The sequence below is a fragment of the Mesoplodon bidens genome (assembly GCF_964165515.1).
Source record: "Mesoplodon bidens genome assembly, chromosome: 2".
Taxonomy (NCBI): Eukaryota; Metazoa; Chordata; class Mammalia; order Artiodactyla; family Ziphiidae; genus Mesoplodon; species Mesoplodon bidens.
Window position 1 is genome coordinate 39,010,437 of NC_138177.1, and position 15,166 is coordinate 39,025,602.

Genomic DNA, 15,166 nt, shown 5'->3' on the forward strand with positions numbered 1-15,166 from the left:
TATTGGAAAGGGGCAATTTGACCCTGCCCTCCTCCCATCTTCCTAAGAAATATTAGGGCTTCTGGGTATGATTTATTATCTGTGGACTTATTAGAAAGTCCATACTCCACTCTTCTGACCCAAGCCAAATACCAAAACAAACAAACAAAAACAACCAACCCCCCAAAAAAACAAAACAAAACAAAACAGAAACAAGTGGCTGCCTCAGGATGATTTTGAAGTTAGCGCGTGTGTATGTGATCTCTTTAACGTTGCCCATTCCCCGGGACAGCAAGATGCTAATGCTACTTCAGATACCATAGGAGGGAACAGCGTCCCTCCTACAATGCTGTGTCTGTAGTTCTTAGAAAATCACTAGACCTTTCAAGGCAGACTGTTTCATTGTTGTGGGAAAACACCAAGAATGGTACTATTAAAGCAGCAATTCATGTTGGTCCATCTCATCCTCTCCTTAGAGAGAATGAGCGTGTGTATTGGCTGGTTTCTACATCTGGGTTTTTCAAACTGTGGGCCAAACCCCATTAGAGGGTCATGAAAGCAATATAGTTGGTTGCAACCAGCATTAAACAAAAGGTAGGAAGGAAGAATTGAAGAGAAAATATGAATGTATTACACATAGAAAGAGTAGGTATTATTTTATGAAGCATTATACAATTATATATGTACATGCCCCCTGGCTTGTGATGTAAAATATGTTTTCTACTGTAGGCTGTGGTCAGAAAAACTTTGAAAATCATTGCTGTTTATGCTTTTTTGTTTTAAGAACGTGGGTCAGTTCTTGAAGCCCCAGAGCATGTTTTCCCTTACACCAAAGGCCTGAGTTCCATCCCCTGCCCATTCCTTAACTAGTCACTACTCGGGACAATGGATTTAGACTTTTGCTTAGACTAATTTGCTTAGACAATTTGCTTAGACTAATCTAGGTGCACTCTCTGGGCTGGAGAGGGGCCCAGCCTCTTTAGTTGGCATGACCAGAGGATATCTCTGTTATCTGGGAAGATTATTTCTAGTCTCTGCAGCCTCTCCACTCTCCATCCTTCCCTGGACCACTAGGTTCCAGCCACAAAAGCCCTTGTTTGAATTTTTCAAGTATGCCAATCTCCTTTCTGCCTCTGGGCCTTCTGCACGTGCCTTTTCCTGCATCTGGGATGTTCTCCCCACATTGCTTCCTCTGGCCCCTCATACCTTACCTTTGAGCTCATGTGCTATTTCCACTTCCCTCATGTGCCTTTCTTTCCTGACCTTCCACTTCCTATAATTGTGATCTATTTAGTGCCTGTCTTCTTCATTAAGTTTCATGAGGACAACCACCATCTCCATCTTGTTTTCCATTGTAATGCCAGCATCTCCTGCATGGCATACACTCAATACGTATCAGTAGATTGTAGATGGGTTCTGGGCTCTGGGATGGAGCTAAGCCTGAATGGGATCAAGGGGCCCCAGCAAAAGTGCTGGGGAGGAAAAGGAGGCAGCTTGCAGAGACTGGGGACTGGGCTGGGCCTGACCCCTGTTGTCTCTTTCCTAGCCTCACTGTCTTCCCTCAAGTATATTTTGGTCAAGTTGAACGTTGGGGAGGGGAGACTTATCTCCATGTAAACAGTTTAATATATACTGACATTTTTGGTTTTGAGTAGATGAAGTGAAGTGTTTAGAAATTGATTCCCAGATCAAATCACACTTTCAATAATTCATTAAAAAGAAACGGAGAGCCAAACATAAGGTGTAATTCAGTAGATTTTTGATAGATCATCATTATGTGCACATGTGGTTTAAATGGATGTCCCGTTACATGTACAGGTGCCTGTGGGCTCACTCACAGCTCCATGGACAAGTCCAGCCAATCCGTCTCAATGGGGGGATGTATTAGTACTCATTTATCCCTGAGTCAAGGGTATTTCTTGGACACCACTGTTGCATATTGTTAGGGAAGGGGCCATGGTAGATGGAAACGTGAAAAGCAGTTCCTGCTATCAAGGAGCTGGCTTTGAACTGAGTTATCAGGATCCAGCTAATTATCATTGATGATCAGACTTTTGTTCTAAGATGCAAGAACAGTATGCAATCAAGTGTTAAATGTTGTGCAGCCCTCTGGATAGTCAAAGAAAGGGGAGATTGGTGTGAGCTGCAGGGGTGTAGCACCATGTGGGTAGGCTTTGACTCACAGTTTGACAGCGTGAAGGGGTCCAAGAGGGCTCTCTATCTGACCACCTCATTTTATAGATAAGAAAACAAATATATTCTTTCTCCTTTTCCTCCACAACACCTATTTATTACTTAATAGACATTGTTGTTTTTTTTAGTTATCCTACATCCAGCTTCCTCCATGGTCCCTGATCTCCCTTTTGGGAGAATCTTTTATTGTTTGTGCTCTTGCTAGGGGTCTTGCTCTCCTTGGAAGTGGTGGAGGACTGTCCCAGTGCAGCCAGATGAGGTATAAGGGGACATGTGACTTAAGCTCAACCACATTGCTTTTTCCACATGACTTTTAAGCTAGTGACATTCTGACATTAGTTTTCATTGGCAGATATGTTCCTAAGAATATCCACAGTGGCCTAAGAATCAGATGTCCTGGATTCTCTGACCTTTGCCAAGTGTATTAGTTTCCTATTGCTGCTGTAACAGATTACTGCAAACTTGGTGGCTTAAGGAAAATTAATTTTCTTACAGTTCCAGAGGTCAGAAATCCAAAATCCATTTTACTGGGCCAAAATCAAGGTGTCAGCAGGGCTGTGCTCCCACCAGAGGCTTTAGGAGAGAATTCATTCCTTTGTCTTTCTGAGCTTCTAGAGCTGTATGTCTTGTGCTCTTTGACTGTTGGGCCCTTCTTCCATCTGTCAAAGCCAGCAGCATGGCATCTTACTTCACTCACCATATTGCCTTCTTTCTAGTCAAGTCTTCCCGTGCCTCCCTCCTATAAGGGCACTTATGATTGCTTTTAGGGCCTACTTAGATAATCCAGAGTAATTTCCCCATCTCAAAATCCTTAATCACATCTGCAAAACCTCTTTTTGCCATATTAGGTAACATTCACAGGTTCCAGGGATTAGGACCTGGGTAACTTTAGGGAGCATTATTCAGCCAACTACATGAAGATTCCTGCTTTTCTGTTTTCCCAGCCTGGTCTTCCAATATACCTTCAGTTCTGTGAGATCCTGATATCTTCTCAATATACTTTTTTTTTTTGGTTTGTTTGCTTAAGAAGGCTAAAATTAGTTTCTGTCATTTTCAGCCAGGAACCCTACCTGGTAAATCAGCGCTGTGTGAAGAACTTTACAAGCAACCTCTTTTAAACAACATCAACCCTCTTAGGGAAGCACTGTCCCCATTTTACAGATAAGAAAACTATAGCTCAGAGAGACAATTGCATAAGGCCGGACAGCTAGTGTGAGTGATGGAACTGGTATTAAAACCAGCCAGTATGACTGGAGAGCATGGGATCAACTACTTTCTCAGAATCCTAGTTCAAGTCTCTCTTGATTGTGGACCTTTTTTCAAGGACAGGCAGGATTTCATCTGGGCCCTGAAGTCTGGATCATATTATTGAGGCAGGTGAGAGATGGCATAAGAAGGGCATTCCAGGCAAGAGCGAGGCTGGAGAGTAACAGGTAAATCTAAGAGATGCAGTAGAGGAAAGATATGATGGACTTTGGTACCTCATTGGAGATAAAATAGTAAAAGAGATGAAGAAGTCAACCTCCCAGGGAACAGTTTTAAGTGAACACAGCAACTCATTTCTGTTGACTACCCAAGGAAATGATATCCTGACTCAACTCTGGGTTAGAATCCAACTTGAATTAGGTTTCTTCCTGCCTCCTCTGGGTCTCATAACATGGGCTGGATAAATACCTAACACCTTTTGCTACTGTTAATCAGTCTTTTTGCACAGATATCAACAACTTGGCTTTCAAATGCTAATGAGGTTCTCCCTGGGGATTTATATGGTCAGAGACAAAACAGGTGATTTCTGGAGCTCAGGAGGGAATTCTAGGCCTGATGCTAACAGTCCTGGGCTTGTGTCTCTTTCTCAGAAGACAACTTGAATGTTCATTTAGGGCTGGGGCAACCACTGAGAGGGAGGCTCTTTACTTGGTCATTTCTGGTCACCACTGAAGTAGAGTTGCCAGATTTAGCAAATTAGAATATGAGATGCCTAGTTACGTTTGAATTTCAGATAAGCAACGAATCATTTTTAGTATAATATTTGTACAGTGCTTCCAGGCACCTTCAGCCATGGGAGTGTATAGTGAAATACATGTGTGCAAAGAGACTGTTAGATCTGGATCGACAAGGAGGTTACGGCAGAACCCCAAGGTCAAAAGGAATACAGCATTGAAGGATTCTTTGAGTGACGACTTGGGAAGAGACCCTTGGTTATCATTGCCCAGAGCATTGCTCCCATCGTCTGCTGTGCTGTGCCACTGTGTGATGGTCAGGCCACACCCTCAGAATCCTATCGGCCTCCATTCTCTTCTTACCTGCTGACACCTACAAGCAAAAACGATAGAGGCAGGGCTGAGCCCTGACATCCATCAGGAAACACTTTTTGAACATTCACAGCCTATAGAACACAGTCTCTGTGTTGGCGCTGGTGAGAAGTTTGTTTGCTGTCCAATTGTCCTCTGCATGGGGGATAAAGTAGTAATGAAGACCCCCCCTCTGTGTCCAGACCTCTCCACCAGGCTCTGTGCTCATGGTGACAAAAGGAATGGAGAACACAGCCTTCACTGCTGAAGAGCACATGCGTATGCCCTCTTGGGACGGCGGAGAGCTTAGCTTTTATTAACTCAGACCTGAACTCCTCCTCAGTGGCCTCGCTCTGACCTTGTGGTGCACTTGTCCCTTCCTGTGTGTATATGTAGGTACTGTGGCGGTCAGCACCTGGGGTGCGAGGAGCCTCACACCCTGCTGGTCCTGAGAGTGACTGATGTCAAGTCTGTAGGAGTTAGCAGTGTGTGGCCTTGGAATGAAGGAAGCCAAGTTCCCTGGCTTGTTTGGCGACCACACTCTGCAGCCTTGGTGTTTTTAGCAACTCACTGGACTAAGGAACAGTGGAGCTGCCTGGGACCGAGAAGACGCTGCCCGGCATCATGGCAGAGAGGGAAACGATTGGTTTTGATCTCACAGGAGAACTAACTTTAATGCCTCTTCTTGCCATTTATTAGAAATTTAATTTTGTTTTGACCTTCAGTTGCCTCCCCTATGAAGTGGAGTCGATAGTAATATCAGGATATTTGGGAGGATTTAATGAGATAACATATTAGAAAACGCTAGCAGATAGTAAGCTCTGTATTTGTCCACTGCAGTGTTTCCCATTCTCACAGCACTTTGTAAACACCTCTGTTCTGACACTCTTCACGGTGAATTATGATCATTTCATTTCCGTGTCTGTCTCCTTCCACTAGACTGAGGGCCAGGGTCTTTTCCTCTGGTTTACTTTCCCAGAGCCTCTCGCGCAGGCCTGCTCCGGACAAGGCTTGGAGTTGTGCTGAGTTGGGTACTCTTCAGTACTTGGGTTTTGCTAGGAGGCAAGTCTCTGAATTTTGAGTCTTCCTCCTTCCTCCCTCCCTAACTCTCCCACTGAGGGCTAGGCAGATCCTGTCCTGTGGGATCTGTTTGAGAGCAGGAGTCTTAGCAGTACATCAGGAGATCCTCATTAGACCCTACAGTGCTCGAGGCCAGATTTCCAGTGCACTCCTGTATGCTCACACAGGCGCGTGTTTGGGTAGCAAATCAGCCGTGCTATCCTAATCTTTTCATTGATAAGTTCTAGGGTTTCTGCAGTATGTCTGTCCATTTGGTCTCTGCATCAACACATTTATTACTTTTATCAGTGCAGTTTCGAGCATTTATTGAGCACCTTTTACTTGCCAGACCCTGGGCTAGGTGTGGGGCCTGTCGAGATGAGGAAGACAGTGTCTCCAGGTGAGCTGCTCTGGATCTCAGAGGGCAGACAGATGAGAACACAGAGACTTCCTTTGGGATGTGGTAAGGGCAGTGATGGCGGTGGGCACAGAATTTTATGGGAGCTCAGAATAGGGCCCTTTTCCATAATTATCTTTTCCTCTAAGGATCCCATTGCTCCTGTTTCTGACAGGTGGATCGGGGAGCCACACTGTGATTCCTGCCCTCAAAGACGATTTGAATACTAGCAGTCAGCCAGTGGCCAATGTACGGCAGCCAGAGGTTCAGTTGACAGCCTTCCTGCACTGGATGAAAGGGAAGAAAATTCTGAGGGCCAGGGGAGCGCAGGGCCACAGGCGCACAGCCCTGCCTGAAGTGTGATGGGGCTTTGGAGGACTGGGGAGAGGTTGGTTCAGCTGAGGGTAAAAACGGCCTGGACACATCTCGTGGCTGGCCCCGCGAGGCCCCTGCACCATATTTTTGCTTCTCTGACATTAATTTTACTTTTCTTCTCTTTCCCATGTCATCATCCCTGTTTCTCTGACATTTGCTTCTCCACCAGCTTTCATTTCTTCTTATTTCCCTTCTTGCTTTCATCTCCACATTTCCTTTGCTCACTTCCCATCCTCTCATTCTCCTTTCCCTCTACTGTTTTTTTTTTTTTTTCTCTCTACACCTGTGCCTTCTTGCCCTTTAATGTCGTCCTTGGCCTCCTACCTCCGTGTTCTGAAATGTACCTTGTTCATCTCTGGGCTGGGGAGGAGATTTTCATTTTCAACAGCCCTTCTTATGATATGAAAGAGCATCTCACATGTATCTGGGTATCCTAGGAAACAGAACTCTGGTTTCTGAACGGGGCAGATTCTATCCACTGTGTTTGTAAGACAGCGAACCAGAGGGAAAGCAGCCTCCATGCATGCCCCTCTGAAGACTGAGAGTACAGTGCTCCTTCCCTTGTTAGCAGAATCAGGGGAGCAATGACACCATTTTCCTGGGGTTCTGCTTCTCTATCACTATACCTATCCTTGAAACTTCTCTTTCTCTCTTTCTTTGTTTTTTTTCTATTTCTGTCCTGTTTTTCACTCCTATTTTCCATGTTTCTCCTTGTTCTCTCTTCTCTTCAGTTTTTTCCTACTTACTAGAAATTACATCACTCCCCTCCCTAATGTTACTCTTTGGCCTTGGAAGATAGAGTCAAAAGCAGTGTCTCCTAAATTCCCTCCTTTTAAGATGAGAGGATGGAAGTTTGGGTTGGGAGAGACAAAGAAAACCTAGCTCCTGAGATGCTTTATGAGACTAAACTTTCTTTCTGGTTCTGATTTTGAGATTGGATCCATATAGAATTATAGAATCTTAAAGTTGAAAGAAATCTCTATTGGTCATTTAAATAACCTTCAACCCAATGTTGGAACCCTCTTATCTTCGTAAAAGAGAGTTCTTCTGTCTGTCCTTGAATACTTTGAATGTCGGGAAGTCACTACCATGTAAAGCAGCCCACTTGGCTGTTGGCCAGCACTGCTTGTATCAAAGTTACTGCTCGTGATTATAATCTGGATCTGCGTAATTTGTCTCTGTTGATCCTGTATCTGCTTTCTAGAGATAATAGAGCATAAACGTTTCGTTCACGTATTAAAGGGACTTCAAGGTATCTGGAATGTCAAATGTCAGAGAAACAGGATTGATGACATGGGAAAGAGAAGAAAAGTAAAGCTAACGTCAGAGAGAAGCAAAAATATGGTGCAGGGGCCTCGCGGGGCCAGCCATGAGATGTGTCCAGGCCCTTTTTACCCTCAGCTGAACCAACCTCTCCCCAGTCCTCCAAAGCCCCTTAAAATAATTAAATGAAATAAATCATTCTTGCCACCCTTTGACCATATAGAAAACTCAGTTTTCGGAATGAGTCATTCCCCAGTAGTTTCACGTAGCTGAAATTGTCCTGGAGGTTGTAGGGAAGAAAAAGCAGTACCTTACAGAAAGAAGACTAAAACTAGACAAAGTTGTAAAGGCAGTATTATTAACATTTGTGTTAGATATAATGTCTGTTTTACACATGATAGTTTACAGAACACTCATAACATTCAATTCCATGTCGTTTTATTTTTGTAACTAGGCCATGGTACCCCCCCAGTTGGTAGATAAGGGTAGTGTGGCTCATAGAGGTTGACTAGCCTCAAGGCACCCAGTTCACAAGTACATGAGTCAGGACTGAAACCCAGTTCTTCTGACTGTTAGTCTTCTGCTGTACCTGTCATAAATACTTAAGTGTCTTTGTCTCTCCAAAGTACCTGCAGTGTCATGGGATTATATGAAATAAATTGTCTCCTCAAGACAAGGTACTTGGTGTACACCATCTAATAGGATTGTTATGGATTTTTGGTGTGTGTGTGTGTGTGTGTGTTCCTGGGTATGGCTGTGGAAGTAGAAAAGTGGAAACAGAGAAACCAAATCCAGGTCACACAGTGATTTGGGGCGATTATAAAAATACTGCATGGGGACCAGTGACGTTATTCCCTAAGTATAAGCATCAGAGTGATTGATTTTGTTTGGTAAAAATTCTAAGCGTCAAGGTAAAGAAGAGTGAGTTACTCCTTTACTGCAGTTAATCCAGAGAAATTTCCTGAAGGCGATAGGAGACAGGAGAATCTAAGAAAAATTTAAAATAAAATATGTGAGGCCCTTGGTAGGTTGGAAAGAGGGGAAGGAAATTGGCAAGGGGCAAAGAGGAGGGTAGGGGACACGGTTTCGGGGCAGGAATGAGAGATGCTGGGGACCTTGTGTTTTACTAATGATTTGGAGCTAGGATTCCAATGTGATGATCAGTTTTCCTCCTTTTCGAAGTGAAATCCAGATGCGGCTAAATTTAATTCCACTCGGAATCACTGGTGATTCACCCAAGCTCAGGTGCGCCCACACGCAGCTGGCATCAGCTCTGTGTGCTTTCCAGGCTGATGATCCTTCTTTAACTCAGCTTCCCCCATGGAACAACAGGAGAAAGGCAAACTGTGGTAACCTTGACCTTCTATGTCTCCATCTGCAGCATCCTGGCCACTGCGGGAACCCACTTCAACACACATGTGGACCTGAGGACGCTCCGGGCTGTGCGTGTCCTAAGGCCCCTGAAGCTCGTGTCGGGGATACCCAGTGAGCACCTTTCTTCTCTCTCCTCTGCTGATAGCTTTACTGATATGTCCTCAACCAGATCCAGGGTCGAAGAGAATTAGGGATAAACAAGAAATAATTTCTCCTGAGAAGAAGCCCCTGCAGTAATAAATAGAGTTCCTGCAGCAATCTGGCATCACTTTCCACTTTAAAATTTAGCAGATTTTTTTCATATTTAAAAGATAATGAAAGATCTTTGTAAAAAATTGGGAAAGTAAAGGAAACAATACAAAATGAAAATGAAGAGCACCCATTATCCTATCATTCAGAAATAACTTTTGTTAACATTTTAGCGTATTTTTTCATTCATTTTTTCCTGTGCATTTTAATGTGATTGGGATCATGCTGTAATTTTGGTATTGGATCCCATCATAAGCATTTGATTTTCCTGACATTAAAAATTCTTCAGGGCTTCCCTGGTGGCGCAGTGGTTGAGAGTCCGCCTGCCGATGCAGGGGACACGGGTTCGTGTCCCGGTCCAGGAAGATCCCACGTGCCGCGGAGCGGCTAGGCCCGTGAGCCATGGCCACTGAGCCTGCACGTCCAGAGCCTGTGCTCCACAACGGGAGAGGCCACAGCAGTGAGAGGCCCGCATACCGCAAAAAAAAAAAAAAAAAAAAAAATCTTCAGAAATATGATTTTGAAATCTGTATTATAATCTGTCTTATACGGTCCCTGACTTGGGTAGTCATTTCTGTGTTGCTATTCATTTAGGTTATTTCCAGTTTTCTTTTTCTAACTAGAAATAGTGCTGCAACAAACATCTTTTTACTTAAAGATTATTCAAATCTCTGATTATTTTCTTAGGCTAGAATCCTGGAAGGACAATTTCTGGGTCAAAGGATATGGTGCTTCATGAACAGTGGTTGTACTAATTCTGCTTCCCCAATAGTGGGTGGGAGAGCTGGGTCTGAGATAGAGTTGTGGGGAAGATGAACTTTTTCCTTGTTCTTACAGACTTATAGCCTAGCAGGGCTGGACCTAATTCCCTTTAGGAAAGAAGCATATTCTAATAAGTTTCATCTATAAGAGGAATCCAGAAGACAGCATGGGTGCAGTGAATAAGGGAAGGGTGATAGGCATGTAAATGATCAGGGAATGGTGAAGAAGAGGTAGGGAATGATCCCTAAGGGAGGAGGTGATGGCAGGCTTGACTTATCCTGGTTATCCCTTTGTGAATTGCTTTATCATTTCAGGATCAACGGTTCTTTTCCCTCAAAGACTTGCCCCTCTTCTCCCAGGAAGAAGCCAGCCTGCCGTATCAGGTGGTGCTAAGCGAGGGTTCCATTTATCATTCTCTTTCTTTCCTTCTAGGCCTGCAGATTGTGTTGAAGTCCATCATGAAGGCCATGGTGCCTCTTCTGCAGATTGGCCTTCTGCTCTTCTTTGCCATCCTGATGTTTGCTATCATTGGCTTGGAGTTCTACAGTGGGAAGTTGCACCGAGCTTGCTTCATGAACAATTCAGGTAGGGTCACTATTTTCTGACTTCTGCTTCTTCCTTCCTGTCTCCTCTGGTCATTGGGGTAATTTCAGGGCATTTGGAGGCTGGTTGGAAAAGTATGTCCTATCCCAACCCTAGAATTAGAATCAGAGACTTCCTAGTCAGCAGCTTTATGAGGCACAACCAGCCTAAAGATCCCCATTGTGCATTGATATTGCAAAGCGAATAACCTCTTAGGTTTATAGTTTATTTCAATAGAAGGTCTCAGCTGCCCCATCCCTTGGTAGGAGGCTATCAGAATGCATGTCAAAAACCTTCTGCCTGAAGAATTACCCTTTGTGTATGGCCTCTTTGGCCCACAGCCAGAGAGACCAGGAGTCTGGAGTCAGATCTGGGGCCCTCCAGATCTTGGGGACATTTTCCATCCATGCTCAAGCTCATGACCTTCCCTCTCTCTGCTATGACCCACACATAGTGTGGAAGAACTGAGGGAGTTCTGAGCATGACTTGGCAGGGGTACTTGGGAGATTAGCAGGGTACACAGATCTGGCATTCTTGTCTCCCTGTATCTTCTTTGTTCTTTTCAAGTTCAGTAGAGTGCTTTAGAAGGAAAGGGGGCAGGGGAGAGCTTGAAGGAGCCCAATTAGGTACCATGTTTTTATGAAAAGAATCTTCAAAAGGACACCTTTCATGTTGGATTTTTATTTTTTATTTTTGTCTTATTTAAGATGAGGAATTTAGGCCATAAAAACAAGGAGTTAAGATCCACGGAAGGGACTGTAGTTTATAATTGTTCCCAAGGAACCCAGAAAGAACTAAGAGTCTATCCTGGAGTCTGAAGTTAGAAAATCAGTAGGATTCTGCCTTCAGCTCAGACCTTTCTGGGTGACCCAGTCCTGTAAATTCCCGTGGGACTCAGGAAAAGGTAGAAGATGTGACCTGAGGAAAGAGGGGGTGGGGAGGGGCATGTGGATGAGGCTTCATTTTCACAGGAGGTTGGGAAACATTGGGTTGAACACATGGTATGTGAGCTGTGAGGTGTAGAGATGCCAGAGAAGGGTAGGAGCCGGAGACAAAGAAGGACAAACCTTTCTGTGGGAAATAGAATTGCATGCTTATGGCCTCCTGGGATCATTTCCAGCTCATGCTAAGCATCGTGTGCTTTATCCCCCACCCTCCAAATGTGTCTGCAGGTATTCTAGAAGGATTTGACCCCCCTCACCCATGTGGTGTGCAGGGCTGCCCAGCTGGTTATGAATGCCGGGACTGGATCGGCCCCAATGATGGGATCACCCAGTTTGATAACATCCTCTTTGCCGTGCTGACTGTCTTCCAGTGCATCACCATGGAAGGGTGGACCACCGTGCTGTACAATGTGAGTAGAGCTGGCGAGGGGCTGGAGCAGGAGGGAAGGATCATGGAATGGGGCTTCTGGCATGGTTTGGGCTAGTTAGTCTGGGAAAAGGGAGGGCTGTGTGTGTGTGTGTGTAGACTCAACCATGGTTGCCCTCCCACAGGCTACCTTTACTGTTCCTTCTAACCTGATTCTGTCTGTATAAATAATGGGTGGAACATGGAGTAGCTTACAAAAAGCCCCCTTTAGAAGGACTTCTGGATGTAATCTATACTTAGCAGTTTATTTGCCTCTGTTTTTTGGCCTCTTGCTAAGTACACAGCTTCCTAATATAGTTAGGAAATTACATGCCATATTTGATGGGTGAACTTCTAGTTAAATCAGATCACCTCAGCCGTTTTGTTCTGCGACTGGTTCGACATGGTGCTGGGATTCAGTGAGGGGCACCAAGAGGTATAGATTTGTTGGTTGCTGTCTTCAAAGAGCTTACCACTGGTCTGGGAAGGTATTCCAGTAGTTCCCACCCGTGGCCGCAACTAGAATCAGCTGGGAGGGAGCTTGAAAAATTCACACCGCCTGGGCTGTACTCCAGACAACTTAAGTAGGAATAGCTAGGCGTAAAGACCTGTCATCGATTTTTGTTTTTAAAGCTTCCTAGCTGATTCTAATATGTAGCTTCCCTCAAGAACCATTGCATTACATGCACATAAGTAACACGCTTAATTGTAAGACTCACTAGGGATGCTTGTTGAAAATTCTGATTCACAGGCCCTTGGAGATTTTGATTTCATGTGGCTTTGAATAGTCGGTGAGCTGAGCTACATTTTTTACACGTGCCCCTGGTGATTCATGTGATCAGGCCTGTTGGGAAAGTTCTGAGTTGGTGTACAAGACAAGGCTATCTAACTGTCTGTGTGGGATGTTAGGGTGACCACTGAAGTGTCTTCCACCTCCCAGAGTCTGATCTCAACAAGTTATGAAAGGCATGGTGCAGAGTCTGAGTTCTAAAATGAAAGGGTGGGGAGGTGTGTGCTTTGATGCATAGGAGGCCAAGGTGGGGGCAAAGCAATTTGGGCAAATTGTCTTTGTAAACAGGTGCTCATAAAGGTCTGTACCCTCCCATGCATACAGCCAGCCCACCCCAAGGCAGATCCCTTTGGAGCAATCATCCATCTTACTTGCCCTCCCACAGTCTACCTTTACCTTTCCTTCTAACCTGATTCCGTCTGTATAAATAATGGGTGGAACATGGGGTGGCTTACAAAAAGCCCCCTTTAGAAGGACTTCTGGACATAATCTATACTGGAAGGAAAGGAAATGCTGTCTCAGGAGAGACGCAACCAGATTGTCGTGGAGGAAGAGCCAGGGTCTGCATGAAGCCCGTACAAGTAGGCACCTAGTAAATGTCCATCACTAACCTGGACCCATTCCCAAGCTCCCAGGCAGGTAGAGCTTTGCAGAAAAGAGCCACAGGCTATTATGCCGAAGCTCTGCAGGGCAGTGAAGAAGTCCCAAGGACCAGCATATGCCCAGAAAGCCCAGGGGTTATGTGTGACCTAGAAAACCCTTGAGGACACTCTGAGATTCTCACCAGTTGTGGGGTGGCAGGAAGGGAGGCAAGGTTGATGAGTCCAGTTGCTCCTCATTTGAAATGTGAAGGGTGTCTTGAAGCCGTGTCACTCTCATTAACCAGGCATCTCTGGAAATGACAGCACTGGCCCCACAGCGGCTGGTGTCATTTGTGGGGCTTTGGGAGGGGTGTATTTCAATTATATGTGTAGACTCACCTAAGTGATGTGATAAATGCACTGAAAGCCTGAAGGGAGAAGTGTTGCATTTGAAGATAAAGGCGAGATCTGTTGGTCCTCCGGAGCCAAGGCTCAGAAGGTACTGAGATAAACAGGCATCAGTCATCACTTACATTAGTTCCTTTGTTCATTCATCCATTCGTTCAACATATATTAGTGAGCATCCGTGATGTGTCAAGCAGTGTGCTAGGCACTGGGGAAACGGAGAAAAAATTGCCATGATCCCTGCTCTCCTGGTACTCTCTTTGAATTCCAGTCTCTCTCAGGTTATCTATCCAACATAGGTATGGAGGTCACACAGAGACAGTGAACTTGCTCGCCTCTCTAGGTGTGCTCTACCGAGGAAGCAGGGAGAAGAGGTCAAGCTGCAGATTCTCTGAAACCTTTGATTGCAGGGGCTCCCAGGGCCACAGACTCACAGTACCTCTGACAATGACATTAGTCATTGAACTTCAGTTTACTGAAGGCCTCCTGCTATCCCTGTGCCTGGATCCAGACTTGAGGGAACTCAATGAGCTGTTCGGCTGATTTCCAAAAAGTGGCTGCTTATGGGGCAGAATGAACTCATGCCCACTTTGAGATGACATCACTTTCCAAAGCATTGGATCAAGGGGGAGGGCATGGAGCCAAGAGTCCACAGGCAGAAGTGATGGTCGTAGTTAGATGGATAACTACCCCTGGATTCAGGAGAAGTTGGATGAAAAAGGCATCCGATTTTCAGCCAGTGGAACACAGACAAAGTCTGGCTCCTTAGGAAGAGAAGGAGCCATCAAAGTCTGGGCTTCCTTTGAGCAGGAAACTGGGGTGTAAAGCATGGCCCAGGCAGAGCTCTCTTGCAGGAGCTGGATGCACCTCCTGGAGTTAGGGTTTTCTGCTACTAGAGGAAGGTTCAGAGCTGTGGACTCTTCAGTCTGGTGGGCGTAGGGCTTGCAATATATGGTGGAGTCACATCATACAAGCTTTTGTTAAAGAAACCAAAATTCAACTGAGTGAATTTCAAAGATGTTATTGACTTTATTCAACCATTCATGAATTGGACAGCATCCCATCTAGCAGCTGGAAAGGAGCTCTGAAGAGCTGTACAAAAAACGAAAGACTTTTATAGGCAGAAGGGCGCTGGACCAGGAAGTTAGTAAAAAGTGGATTAGTTGTGGCAAGGTCACTTTCCTTTGGGGTGTGCCAGGGTTTTATCAGGAAGATGCTGGTGCAGATGACTCTCCTGGTCACTAGTGCTGAACAGGTGATTCCTGATTGACTGGTTTAAGAGCCCATTTGTGGGAGAGGCTGACACTGAAATGAAGTTTTGGATTGGTGATATGGGGCTTAGCATAACCTGTTGTCTTGTTATAAACACTTTTAATTTATCCAAATTCAACCATTTAGCTTGGACAGGAAAGAGGATCCAGGATGGGGGAAAATAACAATTTAAATAGTACAGACTGGGCTTCCCTGGTAGTGCAGTGGTTAAGAATCCGCCTGCCAATGCAGGGGACATGGGTTC

The 15,166-nt window shown here is 45.0% G+C and overlaps 1 protein-coding gene across 3 annotated transcripts in view; it reads left to right on the plus strand.

Annotated features, from left to right (window-relative positions):
* CACNA1E (calcium voltage-gated channel subunit alpha1 E) overlaps positions 1-15,166 on the plus strand; it is a gene marked incomplete at its 3' end in the record, with an annotated part of 302,403 nt that overhangs the window by 85,634 nt on the left and 201,603 nt on the right. For all 3 annotated transcript variants that reach the window (XM_081225453.1, XM_081225454.1, XM_081225455.1), the window contains exons 4-6: positions 8,939-9,042; positions 10,375-10,527; positions 11,697-11,878. In XM_081225453.1, coding sequence (XP_081081579.1) covers positions 8,939-9,042; positions 10,375-10,527; positions 11,697-11,878 — 439 coding nt within the window. The remainder of the gene's footprint in view (positions 1-8,938; positions 9,043-10,374; positions 10,528-11,696; positions 11,879-15,166) is intronic.